General features: G+C 41.6%; 1 protein-coding gene across 2 annotated transcripts in view; it reads left to right on the top strand.

Annotated features, from left to right (window-relative positions):
- The window catches only part of hgsnat (heparan-alpha-glucosaminide N-acetyltransferase), a 376,297-nt gene that overhangs the window by 210,648 nt on the left and 152,443 nt on the right, over positions 1-13,206 (top strand). For both annotated transcript variants that reach the window (XM_039751089.1, XM_039751090.1), the window contains exon 9: positions 6,849-6,879. In XM_039751089.1, the coding sequence (XP_039607023.1) occupies positions 6,849-6,879 (31 nt within the window). The remainder of the gene's footprint in view (positions 1-6,848; positions 6,880-13,206) is intronic.

Raw genomic sequence — 13,206 nt, 5'->3', positions numbered from 1 at the left:
TGTGGAGTTTCAAGGTGGTCTTTGGCAAAGTTCAGGCATATAGCAGTCTTTTATTTGAGTAGTGACTTCCTTTTTGGTGTTCTGCCATTGACACCATGCCTGATACATGTTTTTTGAATGATAGACTCATGAACAGAGATGTTTACCTGTTCTGATAATGCCTTGAATGATTTAGTTCTTACTTTTGGGTCCTTGCTTTTGCCTCATTGAGCATTCTGCATTGTACCTTTTGAATCATCTTGGCTGGATGCCCACTCCTAGGGAGAGTAGCCACAATAATAAATCATCTCCATTTATACAGCATATAATTTGTCTAACTGTGGACTCATTGTTATGTAAATTATTTAATATTATTTTGTAACCCTATCCAGATTTATGTAAATCAACTCTTGATAGTAGATCCTCTGAGACCTCTTATTTTGTTAGGCATGCTTTACATCATGTTTGAATCTTTTTTTTTTTTTTAGCAGTCAAAGTAGTACTAATCCACACCTCCAATCATGGTTCATTGATTGAGCACCTCTAATTAGCTTTTATTGAAGTCATCAATCTAGGGTGTTTTTCAACCTATACCTGTGAATGTTTGAGTGATGTATTTATTAAAGAAAAATATACAATAATTTGTGTGTTATTATTTAAAACTGATTATTTTTGTACATTATTGTGGCTTAGATGAGGATCAGACCATATTCTAAGACAAATTTATGAATAAATGTGGTTATTTCCAAAGAGTTCACATAGTTTATGTAGCCACTGTAGATGGCATACAGATAGCAGTTGTCAGAAATTTGCAGTATAAAACTCTTCAAAACCAGTGCCTAGAAGAAATAATGTAATGTTAATAAGAACTTGTTATTAGGGAGATTGAGACAAAGAGAGCCTTGTACATTGTGTTGTCTTCCTTGTGCACTGGTGGGAGACCTCCTTGGATTGGTGGATAGGCACCTGTCCAGAGATGGAAGAGACATAGTCAAGGAAGACTGCTTGTTCTGCAATTCACAATTAATTAGTTAGCCGCTAAGCTGAGGAGAAAAAGTGACAAGGTTGCTTTCCTTGGAGATCTACTTGTGCCATTTACCAGTCCTGGAAAGATTGAAGAGATTAGAAAGATTAATGCGTGGACTTAAACATTTGTGCAGGGTAGAGATATAGGGGGCATAGGTTTGGGGGGCATTGGGGTACCTTCTGAATCATTTGGGACACTTACCACTGTGATGAGCATACATATGAGTCAGAGGGGCACCAGTGTATTGGGGAGGCTTATGAGCATAAACCTAGATTGTTTAAATTAGGGAGTGAGGAAAAGGAATTTTTGGATGAGCCAATTTTATAACTTTTCATGAAAGACTGGAAGGTAGTTTTAATAGAAATGTACAAGATAGCATTGCATTTTCTAGTCTACAGTTAATAAAGCAAAATAAAATGAGTAATACTTTAAAAAATGCTTGCCTTAATACTAGCATGTTTGAAGAATAAAATAAATGTGATGTAATGGTAACTAGCTGCAGGTAATTGTGATTTTTTTGGCAATTAAGTTATTGAAAGGCAAAGTATAGTAAAGGGAATTTTAGTTGCCAAAGTATTAACTTGGGCAACATTAAAAAAGCAGAGCACAGAACAGATGTAATCAGTGGCTATGTTTTAATACAATATATATTAAAACACCATCAAGAGGAAGAAGCCAGTCTAGATTTGTTATTGTATATTGAATTGGTAAGGTTAATTGAAGTGGAGCAGATTTCAAACAAAATGTAGCAAATTGTAAAAGAGAACTTAAGTGTGGAGTCAATTGACCAGCAGTGGGGCTGTTTTAAAAATATTTTACATTCAGTACAGGACACATTCACCATAGAATTTAAAAGCAGTAACAAATTAAACAGAATTCTGCACTGAATAATTAAGAAGCTGAGAAACTGCAAAGGAAAAATCAGGTACACATGACAGCTTCACTAAGTTTAGGGTATATGAGCACAAGCAATGATTGAAATGTTATTAGGAAAGGGTAAAGGTATTAAAAACTGGCAATAATTCATTATAAACAAGTACATGGCGTAACATTCAAGTGTGTTCAGGGACTTAGTTAACTGATTTAAAAGTTATTAAGTTTTTGTTTATTAAATAGTAATATTCAGGAATAACAGTGATAGTAAAATTCATTTAGATGTAATTGTAGTCTTAAATACATGCTTTTTAATAGCATGTGTGCAGTTAAAATAGTAGCCCGAGTAGGCTTGTGTTGGCATAGTACCTTTCATAGACATATGCATCCCATTGAGGTTATGTAAAAAGGGCATTGTTTAATGCCCTGATGTTTGTCTTGGAGGGTTTGTAACTAAATGTAATTCAGATTTGTTAGATATAACATTTTTGAAACATGGTGCTCAAAGAGGAGTTAGATCTGCACAAGTCTCTCATAAATGAGAGAAGGTCTTGGAGCCGTGCCGATAAATTATAGAGTTTGAGAAAACCAGAATTCTTGTAATTTGCAGATAATGCAGCTACTAGGTTTTTCAGTGTAATGTACTGTAAATACTGAGTAAATATTTGTTAACTATGCTTACAGAGAGATACTTGGATAATTACTTTTCTTTCACATTCATTTATAGTAAGTGACATTTGCTTTTGCATCTGCACTTCCCTGGACATTTGAACTTGTTTTGGAAATCTGTTTTGCTGTCAAACTAGTAAAAGTGGAAAATATACAGTTACAGAGTTGCGTGTGATATTCTTAATCTTGATTTTAAAAAACTTTTGATGAGGTGCCTTATGAGAGGTTAATGGTCATACTAAACAGAGTTCAAGAAACATTATGTTGATATGTGCAAAATGGCCTTTTTCTTTAAGTTAATTGGTGATTCTAAATTTGTATTGTATAAGTGTGGGTGTGTGCATTGTTTGGACCTTCAGTGAACTGGTCCCACATTCAAAGTTGATGCCTGCATTGTGTCTGATGCTGCTGAAATACAATTTCATGCAAATTCTCAACCTAAATACATCACATTCAAATGTAGACTGTTTGAATGTTTACTGGATGCAGCATCCTGAAATGGAAAAGTAGACAATAATACTGAGACATGCAAGTATTTGCAGACTGGATTGTCTGCTTGCCTGATCGGCTCCTTAAAATTCAGTAACAGGATAGGAGACATGATGCACTTTTGGCATAGTGTTTTAACATAAAAACATGTAAATACACTTCTCGGTCTGCAAATAAAGTCATACAAGAAATGCCCCAAAACTCCACCCTCTGATACTGTCCTCTACAAGAGAACAGGGAGACAAGCTTATAAGCCTTTTCCAAGTCCACAAAGTACATTTTACAGGATTGGTTACTAAATGTGCTCCTCTGTTTAGCCAAAACCTCATACAGCGGTTGGGAGTTATTATCTAGGAAGGTACGCATCTTCCTGATGTGACCTCTCTTCTCCCACTCCGTACATTGAACCCAGTCTCACTGCAAAGGATGAACTAACTTTTTTTATCACTTGGTTTAGTGTGTTGGTATTGCCTGCATAGGTGGTATTTCCCTAGCAGACAAGTGTATAGAATATTAGATTGGCCACTATAGACTGGTAGAAAACATGTAAGAGTGGCCTGCATACACCAATGACCCCCAACCTTCTCAGAAAACAGAGGAGAGACTGACCATTTTTTTAATGCAGCCTCTGTGTTGGTAACTTACTCAAGCCTGTTGTTCAGATGCACCTGTCACTGCTTCCACGTCTTCAACATCAATGAAAACCAGGTGCAGAATGGGCTTGACCCTCCTGATGTTTGATTACCTCCTTTGTCTTATTGATGTTAAGGTGCAGGTGGTTTGATTTGCATCATTCAACAAAGTACTTCATTAATGTGTTGTATTCATTCACCTGCCCAATGCTGATACACCCAGGTATGGTTGTGTCATTGGAATATTTCTGCCGGATACTATAACTCAGTATTGCATGTAAAGTCCGAGATGCACAGGGTGATCAGAAAGGGAGTGAGTACCTTTCCTTATGCTACCCCTGTTCTACTCATGATCATGTCAGGTACATAGTTTTTAAGCCACACAAACTGTGGTCTACCAGTAAAGTAGTCCCTATTATCCAGGACACAATGATAGCATCAAACTTCATTGACAGGAGCTTCTCCCCAAGGAGTCTAAGCTGTAATGTGTTGAATGCAATAGAAAAAACAACAAACAATATCTTGACCCTGCTCTTTTGTTGGTTTAACTATTCTGTTAACACTTTTAGCTATGAAAAATCACTAAATAAATCTCAAAAGACTGAACTCAAATTTTAGTACCCATAAAATAAAAAAGTGAATAGTGAAAAATAGTGAGTATCTGAATATAGGGTGTTTAGATAGTATACCATCTCATGTTGCAAGTTCAAGGTTACAGGTACATCATGGGATGAGACAAAGTATCTCCATGAGCCCTGGTGGAACACAGAGCAACATACAAGATACAAGGTGCAGGAGAAACAATCCAATAAATAGAAAATATACAATACAATAAAATAAATAGACAATGCAGCCTTATAACAGTATGGTGTAAAAGGGATTTAAACCTTCCAGAATGAAGTAATATTGCATGATAAGTAAGATATTTTACAGAAGCAGTTTGCAATATTGAACTGCATTGAGTATGTGATAAGTATAAGGTTATTGGACCACATAAGAGGACAAGAATATTCCTGTTGAAACAGTAAATAAGATAAAGTGCAGGTGCTGTTGAAAAAGTCCATGTGATATGTATATAAAGCATAAAATGAGGTAGTACACTAAAATGACACTAGTTGGACAAAAGTTAGACATTTTTGAGCATTGTGGCATGTGGTATGAAACTGTTACTCAATCCTGCACAAACAGAGCAGAAACTTCGGTAACATTTGCCAGAAGATAGAAGAGAGGAGAGTCCGTTTAATGCGTTGGAATGGTCTTTCACAATGTTACTGGCTCTGTTGTAGCAGTGGGTTTGGTAAATGTTTTTTAAGGGAGCTAGAGGCACATCGATAACCTTCTCAGCTGCTCTTATTATCCTCTGTAATGTGTTACAGTCTACAACATTAAAGTTCCCGTACTAGAATGTGATGCAGCTATAGAGCAGACTTTCAGTGGTACTCCTATAGAATGTGGTGAATATTGGTGGGGGGAGGCTCACTCTTTTCGGTCTTCACAAAAAGTACAGGCACTGCTGAGCTGTCTCGGCAATAGAGGCAGAGTTAAGTGACAAAGGAAGTTCATCAGTGATGTGGACTCCCAGGAATTAGTTGTTCTTGACCCTCTCAACAACAGTGCAGTCGATAGTGAAAGATGGGTGAGTAGTGCTGGATTTCCTGAAGTCTGTTATCTCTTTTGTCTTTTCAACATTGAGAGAGATTGTTTCACTTACACCAGACAGCTACTTTCACTGCCACCTACTCCTTGTATACTCGGACATCATTCTTGGTGAAACCTGATGATTTGGTTTGAACTGAACTGTATTGAGCAGTCATATGTCAGCAGTATAAAAAGCAAAGGGCTAAGGACACAGCCCTGTGGCACTCATGTGCTCAGTGTGATGGTTCTGGAGGTATTGGTGTTGATGTGGACTGACTGATGCCTTTCCGTCAAGAAGTGTAAGAGCCAGTTTACAAGTGGGGCCTTGAGACCCAGCCCGCTCAGCTTAGTACAGGGTCTTTGTGGAATGATAGTGTTGAATAGTGAGCTGAAGTCGATGAACAGCATCCTTAAATGAGAGTCTTTCTTGTCTAAGTGTGCCAGTGACAGGTGAAGGGCAGAGGATATGGCGTCATCGATGGACCGAATCCAGCAGTGATTTGACAGTCCGAAAGCTGCATGGGTGACAGAGCAATAGGCATTCTTTAATATTGTATAACAGTGGTCTAGTGTGTTTCTGTTTTTGGTGGGGCACTTAATGTACTGTGTAAATTTAGGTAGTTTATGGCTGATATTTGGTTTGGTAAAATCCCTCAGAATAATCACAATGAGTCTGGGTAACTTTGCTCTATGCTTGTTATCAAATTAAACTGTTTGTTGCAGCACCACACTTGTATACACTTGGGGAGGGATATAAACACAAACCAGAATAAGGAAGAAAAACCCTTGCACCAAAAGAAAAGGCTTGCAAAAAACCTTTCTAGATCAGGGCTGCGCATTTTACCTTTTTACCATAAAGCACATTCCTCCTCCTCTCATTTTCTCTGTTATGAAAACACGAAAGGTGTAATGCAGTCTCTAGAATTTCAAATTCCTGCTGTCTGAGCTTAACAAGTGCTCCAACATGCTTGCCCCTACTGCAGTGTGTATGTCTGCTGTTGACATGTGCTGCTTCTCCAACTGAGAAATATTCATGGGTTTAAGGTTATTCTCTTGTAATTTCCCATTATGGTTATATGTGTTATTTGCTAAGACTATATTATTAAAGATGTTTTGTGCTTCTCTGTTTGACTTATAACTCAGTCGAATGTACATTGTGTATTCTGAAGCTCAAGTTTTTAAGTTGACATTCAAGTCACTTTAGCAAAGAGTTGTAAATGTTAATGTGATTTGTAATGTTTCAAACTCTTGAAAGAACTTGTTTTTTCATAATTTAAGAACAATTTCACTATCACTGTTTTCCCTTGCATAAGTTGCAGCTTCTTCTCTTATATATTTTGTCATTCAGTTTTACTGATAATAGAACTGAATGTTGTTAGCAAATGAAAACTAATAATATTTAAAGATAATGTTTATGAATAGAATTTTCTAATAACATAATCTACTTTTTTGTTGCTTAAATGCATTTCATTTGATACAGATGCATTCATTTATGTTTTTATAATTTTGGCATAATTGCTTTTTTTTCTTTTCTGTTAAAGGGATTACAGTGGCTGATCTTGTATTTCCTTGGTAAGCAGTGTATTATTCTATTATATACTGTAGTGAGAAATGTGCATTTATCAGTTGATCAGTTGTGATCATTCCAGGTATAGACTTTTCAGTTTCGATATGCATTATTTCAATTGGTGAAAACATATCCTAGACTGAAGGTGTGTTTGTATTTATTCTGAAAGATTCTTTCCCTGTTTAATTTGTTTGTTTAGTAAACAAAACAATCTTTAAGCCAGCTGGAACATTTTTAATCTGCTTAAACTGTAAATAGGTAATCACTTCTGATTTGAGGGATGTATTTATTTCCTTAAAGTAGTATTTTCAATGTAAATATTTTAGATAGTGAAATAAGTGATAGCTGTTGTTTAAACTGCTAAAGATAGTGTTCTGTATGAACCAGGTGTCAGTAAGAAGGTGAGAATCGATCTAAAACCGATCTATGTTTGAAACCGAGGAAAACAAAGTTAATTTTTGCAGTTTTAAGTAAAAATTAGAAAAAGATGATGGAAAAATTGAGTATCTAAAGATTGTATTTATCAGCGGGTAGTGAATACATTATTGTGAGTGAACTTTGAATCTGCAGTGAATTTTATTTGTGTTTGGAGTGTTTCTATTATTATGTACACTTGATCTTATTTCTTTTAAACAATTGTAGCAAGTTAAAGGCTGCTGTGTTATGGCATCTGCCATAGATTATTTTATCTTGCCTAAATTATATACTATGTGTAGTTTGTTTCAAGTTATCAAATATAACCATATCAAATTGCATTCTAAAGTGAAACTTATTTTAAAAATTAAAAAAAAATAACTATCCTGCTCTTGCTATTCATAATGAAGGTGTAATGGGTGGGTCCCATATGGAATAAAATCTTTTGAATTTTACCGAAGCTGTCCAGCTTAAAGTATCTAAGGTTTCTATTTAAGAAAATGTACAATTAGTGTTTCTGACAACATTCAGTGCTTGTGACAACAAAATAAACTGAAAATAAAGCATTTTATTAAAGATTCTTGGCAATATTTTCTCGAGGTAAGGAAACATTTCTTACTGGATTGTCTTATCACAGTGAATGTCATGAGTGGAGTTATGACAATAGTCCCCTAAAATATGTGTGTGTATATATATATATATATATATATATGTATATGTATGTGTGTGTGTGTATATATATGTATATATGTATATATTGTCACACACGTGTGCATGGGAAGCAGCTGAAGGGCTTAGACAATACTGTTTATACATCTGCCCGGGGGGGTACGCTGACGCTCTTTCTGAGTTCTCTACAGGTCTTACCCGGGAAATCCCACCAGGAGCCACCATTTCCAGGAAGGACACATCACTTCCGGTTCCGGCCCCCCAAGGATGAGGCCACTTCCGGTTCCGGCCCCAAGGATGATGTCACTTCCAGTTCCGACCGAGAGGACGACATCATTTCCGCCCTCTGTGCTATAAAGCTCACTGCCTTTGCTTAGGCAGGCAGTTCTGTTTTGGACTCTGTTGATGTACCTACTCTTACAATGCCTCAAAGACTTTTGCAGCCGGGAAACTGAATTAAACGGGTGGCCGCCCCAAACCTTTCACGCCTCTGGTCTCCCTTATTACAGTGGCGTAGTCGGCAGGATGGTGTCCCCGATGAACTCGGGACACGAACTTTCACGGCCGAGTTTCGGGGCAGGGAGTGCACCGGAGGGTCAGGAAGGACGCAGTGCAGGTTCTGCTCCATGAGCATAACCCGGGGTTGACCACCCATCTCGTGGAGAAGGTAGAGGGGACCTACAGGCGTGGGCTGGCTTCTGGGGAACACACACGAGTGGCTAAGTATGCTCTCCTTGGCAGGAAAGTCGAGCTGCCCATTGGGACCAAGGTCCCTGTTAACGATGGGTTGTCCCCAGGCCGGCAGGTGAAGGAAATAATAAACTGGGAGTTTAACCCAAACAAAGGGCTGTCAGAGCAGGCGATGGCTCTCTGGCAACAGGTGGGTGAGTGGCTACGGCCATTGAGTTGACCCCTTACAAATAGTGCAGCAAGTGGCCTGTTTTTTGCTGCTAAAAAAGCTACCCCAGGATTTTGCCCAGCCGACCTGGGGCGAATTCCATTCTATGGATGAGCTACTACAAATCTTGCAAACCCAGAGGCCGGCTGTGAAACCTGGGAGGGCAGAACAGCCGCTCTGTGGACTACCCGGGAGCTATGTCCTACTAAAGCAGTCCCTTCCACGCAATCCAGAGCCTGTTCCGAAGTCGCGGGCCGTCTGGCTTCGACCTGTCGGGAACAAGGCGGACCGTAGGGGACAATGGCGGGGTTGTTTGTGTGCCCTTAGCAATCCCCTGGCAGATAAACATACGGGAGAGCTTCTTATTAATGGACATAAAATAACAGCGCTGTTGATTCCGGCAGTAGCGTGTCTGTCGTTGCTCGCCGTTTTATTCTACCGCAACAATGGATTAAAAAGAAGACCAGTCTAAAATGTATACACGGAGATATCCGCACATACAATACCGCCCGGTGTTACGTATGTCTCGGAGGAACCCTTCGACAGCTTACCGTAGCGGTGCATCCGGATCCTCCGTTTCCCGTAATCCTCGGGCGAGACTGGTCTGATAGTAACAGCGGTAGTTTAGAAAGCATTCCCGAAAAACTTATGGCCTCGTTATAGATGACAAGATTCATCTCAAGCTGCTTCCACCGTGTAATCAGCCGACAGGGAGGGGGGCGGTAGGCCAAGAGATGGACGAAGACACTCCCGGACCGTCGCGGGCTACTACGTCATCCACTAGCGCCCCGGCAGTGAGGGAGAAATCTCCGCCCCTTGAGGTCAGACCGGAACCTCTCTCTGAATTGTTCGTTCAGTTTAGAGCAACACCGGCTTCTTTCAAGAGAGAACAGTGGAATGACGACTCTCTGAAACACATAAAGAATGCAGTGGTTCTCGTTAACGGCAACGACGATTTGCCCATGCCACAGGGACCTCACTTTGTCATTGATAATGAATTGTTGTATCGGGTCGCTGAACATGAGGGAAGGTCGGAAGTTGTTGCTAATCCCGCGGACCTACCGGCGGCAGGTTTGCGAATTAGCACACTCCCACCTTCTTGGAGGCCATCTCGGCTCCGATAAAACATTAGAGCGAATTAAGCTCCGTTTTTTCTGGCCGGGGATTAATGAGGAGGTTCGCCGCTTTTGCATTTCCTGTCCGGAGTGTCAACTGCGGCAAATTCCTAGGAGGGACCGTGCTCCTCTGGTTCCCCCTTCCCCTTATTGACGTTCCTTTGATAGGATTGGGGTTGATATAGTAGGACCCTAGAACCCTCAGCCCGAGGATATAAATATATACTGTCCTCGTGGATTATGCTACCCGATTCCCTGAAGCCGTTCCGTTGCCTCGGCTACCACAAAAATATTGCACGGGAACTAGTAGGAGTCTTTTCGCGGGTAGGCATTCCTAGAGAAGTCCTGACGGACCAAGGAACGCCTTTTACCTCGGAAACGTTCAAGGAGACTGCCAAGTTACTGAAAATAAAGCATTTAAAACCTCGTGTATCATCCTCAAACCGATGGGCTAGTGGAGAGATTTAATCAAACTCTCAACTACGTAAGGTAGTCAGCAAGGATGGGAGGAATTGGGACCAACTCCTCCCCTTGTCCTCTTTGCATACCGGAAGTTCCTCAAGCCTCTACGGGTTCTCTCCATTTGAATTACTGTACGGAAGACAACCCCGGGGTTTATTAGATATTTTAAAAGAGGGCTGGGAAGGGGAGGCACAGCCCTCCACTAATATTTTGGAGTATATCGCCCAATTGCGCGATAGATTTGATGCAATAAGACCGATTCTAAAAAGTCATATAGAGGAGGCGCAATCAGCACAGGCCCGCCTTATGACCGTGGTACGACTCTCCGGGAGTTCCAACCGGGGATCGCGTCATGGTATTGGTACCAACTTCTCACTCTAAACTGCTCGCATTGGCTAGGCCCCTCTGAAATTAAGGAGAGGAAGGGATTGGTTGACTATTTGGTGAAACAGCCCAATCGCCGACCAGCTGAGCGAGTATATCATGTAAACCTGCTGAAACCGTGGAAGGAGAGGGATCCCGATCCCTCCTCCGGACAGCCCTGCTCTCTCTCGCTGAAGTAAGTTCCCTTAATTTGCGAGCAGCTATCCCCCAGACAGAAACAAGAGCTCGAAGCAGCTATCCGCTCTGTCCCAGAGGTGGTAAGTGAACAACCAGGTCGGACCTCTCTGATTGCGCACGACATATTGACTGACCCGGGGGTGATCGTCCGTGGCGACCCTACAGACTCCGGAGGCAAAGAAAGTAGAAGTGGAACTGGAAATCAAGCGAATGCTGGCACTAGGAGTAATCGAGGAAAGTAGTAGTCCCTGGTCCAGTCCCATCGTCTTGATTGCTAAGCCTGACGGCAGTTGGAGGTTTTGCAATGACTTCCGCCGGCTTAACCAAGTTTCCAGATTTGATGCTTATCCCATGCCTCGCGTGGATGACCTCCTCGAGAGACTGGGACCAGCCAAAATTTTGACTACACTTGACATGACAAAGGGGTACTGGCAGGTTCCTTTAACGGAGTCCGCGAAGGAAAAAAACGCGTTTAGCACTCCTAGCGGACACTGGCAGTGTCGTGTCCTTCCATTCGGGTTACACGGGGCGCCTGCGACTTTTCAGCGTCTGGTGGACAAAGTGCTCCGGCCCCATAACTCGCTCTGTGCTGCCTATCTGGATGACGTCGTCATCTATTCCAGCACCTGGAAGGAACACATACAGCAGGTCACAGCAGTATTGCCAAATATTTGGGCTACCTAGTGGGCCGGGGTACTGTGAGGCCACAGTGTTACAAGTTGCAAGCCATAATGGCCTGGCCCCGTCCGCAAACCAAGCGGCAAGTCCAATCATTTCTCGGTTTGGCCGGGTACTACCGCCGGTTTGTGCCTCACTTCTCCGAGAGAGCGGCGCCCTTGACCAATTTGACAAAGAAAAGAGCTCCTAATACGGTGGTATGGTCTGACAAAGCGGGGGCTGCATTCAGTGACTTAAAAAGGGCTCTGACTTCAGCACCTATCTTAATCTCCCCTAACTTTTCTCTCCCTTTTATCCTCCAGACGGACGCTTCGGACACAGGCTTGGGTGCCGTGTTGAGCCAAAGCGTCGACGGTGTTGAACACCCGTTATGTACCTGAGCGGAAACTGTTGGACAGGGAGACCAGGTAAGGCGCGGTGGAGAAAGAGGCTATGGCGATCAAATGGGCGGTGACTCAGCTGCGGTACTACCTCTTGGGTCGCGTGTTCACTCTGGTGACGGATCATGCACCTCTGAAGTGGATGGCCCTTCACAGGGAGTCGAATCCACGGGTCATGAGGTGGTTTCTTGACCTGTAGCAGTACAAGTATACGCTCGTTCATCGACAGGGGTCTCTTCATGCCAACGCCGATGCCCTCTCCCGGGCCCACGACCTCTCGGTGCAGGTCGCCCGACCCGACGGGCCTGGGCTGAGGGGGGAGTCTTGTCACACACGTGTGCATGGAAAGCAGCTGAAGGGCTTAGACAATACTGTTTATACATCTGCCCAGGGGGGTGCGGGGTACGCTAACGCTCTTTCTGAGTTCTCTACAGGTCTTACCCAGGAAATCCCACCAGGAGCCGCCATTTCCAGGAAGGACACATCACTTCCGGTTTCGGCCCCAAGGATGAGGTCACTTCCGGTTCTGGCCCCAAGGATGATGTCACTTCCAGTTCCAGCCCAGAGGACGACATCATTTCCGCCCTCTGTGCTATAAAGCTCACTGCCTTTGCTTAGGCAGGCAGTTCTGTTTTGGACTCTGTTGATGTACCTACTCTTACAATGCCTCAAAGACTTTTGAAGCCGGGAAACCGAATTAAACGGGTGGCTGCCCCAAACCTTTCCACGTCTCTGGTCTCCGCTTATTACAATATATGTATGTATGTATGTATATATGTATATATGTATATATGTATAGATACACACACACACACCTGCCTTGAACAAGCTATAGTTTGTTTATTATCCTTATTTTGCTTCTGCAGTTCAGTTTCTTCAGTGGTTATGTTCTGCCAAGGCTTGTAACAGCAGATAAATGCACGCTCACATTATATGATTTTTTTTAGTTTCCCTAAATGGCATCTTCTCTTTACCTATTACTCTGTTTACCTGTTATTTTGTTTTGTTACTTTACTTAGCCTACATAGCAAGATTCAGTCTGAGTGGCAAAATCATGACGAACAGCACATGTCAGAAAGTAAACAAAAGTATTAATTCTGTGCAGAAAAATTAAAAAAAAAAAAAAAAGTTTAAACTATTGAAAAAGTTATGTGT

Source organism: Polypterus senegalus, chromosome 4 (assembly GCF_016835505.1).
Source record: "Polypterus senegalus isolate Bchr_013 chromosome 4, ASM1683550v1, whole genome shotgun sequence".
NCBI lineage: Eukaryota > Metazoa > Chordata > Cladistia > Polypteriformes > Polypteridae > Polypterus > Polypterus senegalus.
This window is presented reverse-complemented; position numbering and strand designations above follow the sequence as displayed.